The sequence below is a fragment of the Sinocyclocheilus grahami genome, unplaced genomic scaffold, assembly GCF_001515645.1.
Source record: "Sinocyclocheilus grahami isolate Dianchi unplaced genomic scaffold, SAMN03320097.WGS_v1.1 scaffold19753.1, whole genome shotgun sequence".
NCBI classification, from domain to species: Eukaryota; Metazoa; Chordata; class Actinopteri; order Cypriniformes; family Cyprinidae; genus Sinocyclocheilus; species Sinocyclocheilus grahami.
In genome coordinates this window covers 2,059-3,364 of record NW_015517730.1, presented here as the reverse complement: position 1 = coordinate 3,364, position 1,306 = coordinate 2,059, and the positions used below count along the sequence as shown (strand labels likewise).

Here is a 1,306-nt window from a genome sequence, read left to right as displayed (position 1 = left end):
TTTTTTTTATATTTAAATAAAATTGCATCATGTTTGAACCTGAACATCTTTTATGTAAAATACGTTATTCAGGACAGTACTAAATATAAAATAACATGCATTTTGATCCCTCTTATTTTGGTAAAATAATTCATATTTTGCATATTCCGCAAGGTATATGTATACTTTTGACCACAACATCACAGCATACAGCGTATATATACATAGCCAAAATACATGTAAAAGTAACTACAACTTACTGAAAATATATACTGTAGATGTAAATATAAATGTAGTTCCCATGATTTTTGGCATTTTTTTGTATATTTTGAAAATAAGTATTCCAACCTTTATGGACTGTGATGTTTACTCCTTGCTGAAATGTGTACAAGAGAGGTTCAGGACCCTGAAGTCTGAAGAAAAATGTGTCACTGAATCCATCAGGAAAGTTGTGAAACACAGTGGTGCAATTTTTGTCTAAGATGTTGCCAATCACATTTCCTTTTAGAAGAGACTCAGTTTTTTCTGAACTAAGCACGTTTGGCCCCTCTGTGCTTGTTTTTCTCCAAATTGCCTCAACAATTTTGTTTAGGGACTGTTTGAATGAGTTGGGGATCTCAAACTGACATGGAATTTGAACACAGAAGCCACTTATCGCATCTATTTTCTTAGGCATCTTAATTTCCCATTTGTCGCTGGCAGTACCTGCATACATCAAAACACACAGGGCACGTTCAACATTCCTCATAACACCAGAGAAACGCATGTATTCAGTATTTGTTCATGGATTAATTTAGCACTAATATTTCAAACCTAACAGATCAACAAAAGCAAGTCTCTCACCTCTCAACATCCAGATTATGACAACCAGGACTTTAAGTCCACTCATACTGCTGAGATCTGGATAAAATAAATGATCACTTATAGTCAAGTAAACAGATGTGGCTTTGTAGGATGTTATATCCTCTGTTGGCACTTTGGCATTGTTTTTGCTAATAATCAATTGCTACTTTATAACTGCAAAATTATATAATTTGTATTGATTTGTTTAAAAAAAAAATTATGTACAGAAAAAGACATGCATAAGCATGTGCGCAGACATGTAGCACACATAGATTGTAGAGGAACTGAAATTATTAAATTAATACTAGACTACTGAATATTTGGTTTATAATCATAAATAACCAGAAACCTTTACCTGATGCGGAGCTGTCAGACATTCACTTCACAACTTAACAAATGAAATAAAAGAGGAACACTGGAAACACTGGAGTTTCATCAGCAGTTAAGTAAAAAAAGAAAACTATTACAAAATACATTTCTTCTT

General features: G+C 32.9%; 1 protein-coding gene across 1 annotated transcript; it reads right to left on the bottom strand.

Moving 5' to 3' along the window:
• Window positions 1–327: 327 nt before the first annotated feature.
• LOC107579735 (myelin-associated glycoprotein-like) lies at window positions 328–1,226 on the bottom strand (the record flags this gene model as incomplete). Its single annotated transcript, XM_016265531.1, has 3 exons — window positions 1,178–1,226; window positions 823–879; window positions 328–684 (listed from the first exon to the last, which is right to left on the bottom strand). Coding segments are annotated over exons 1-3 (436 nt in total), but the record flags the coding sequence as incomplete, so codon positions are not given.
• Between the last annotated feature and the right edge of the window lie 80 nt (window positions 1,227–1,306).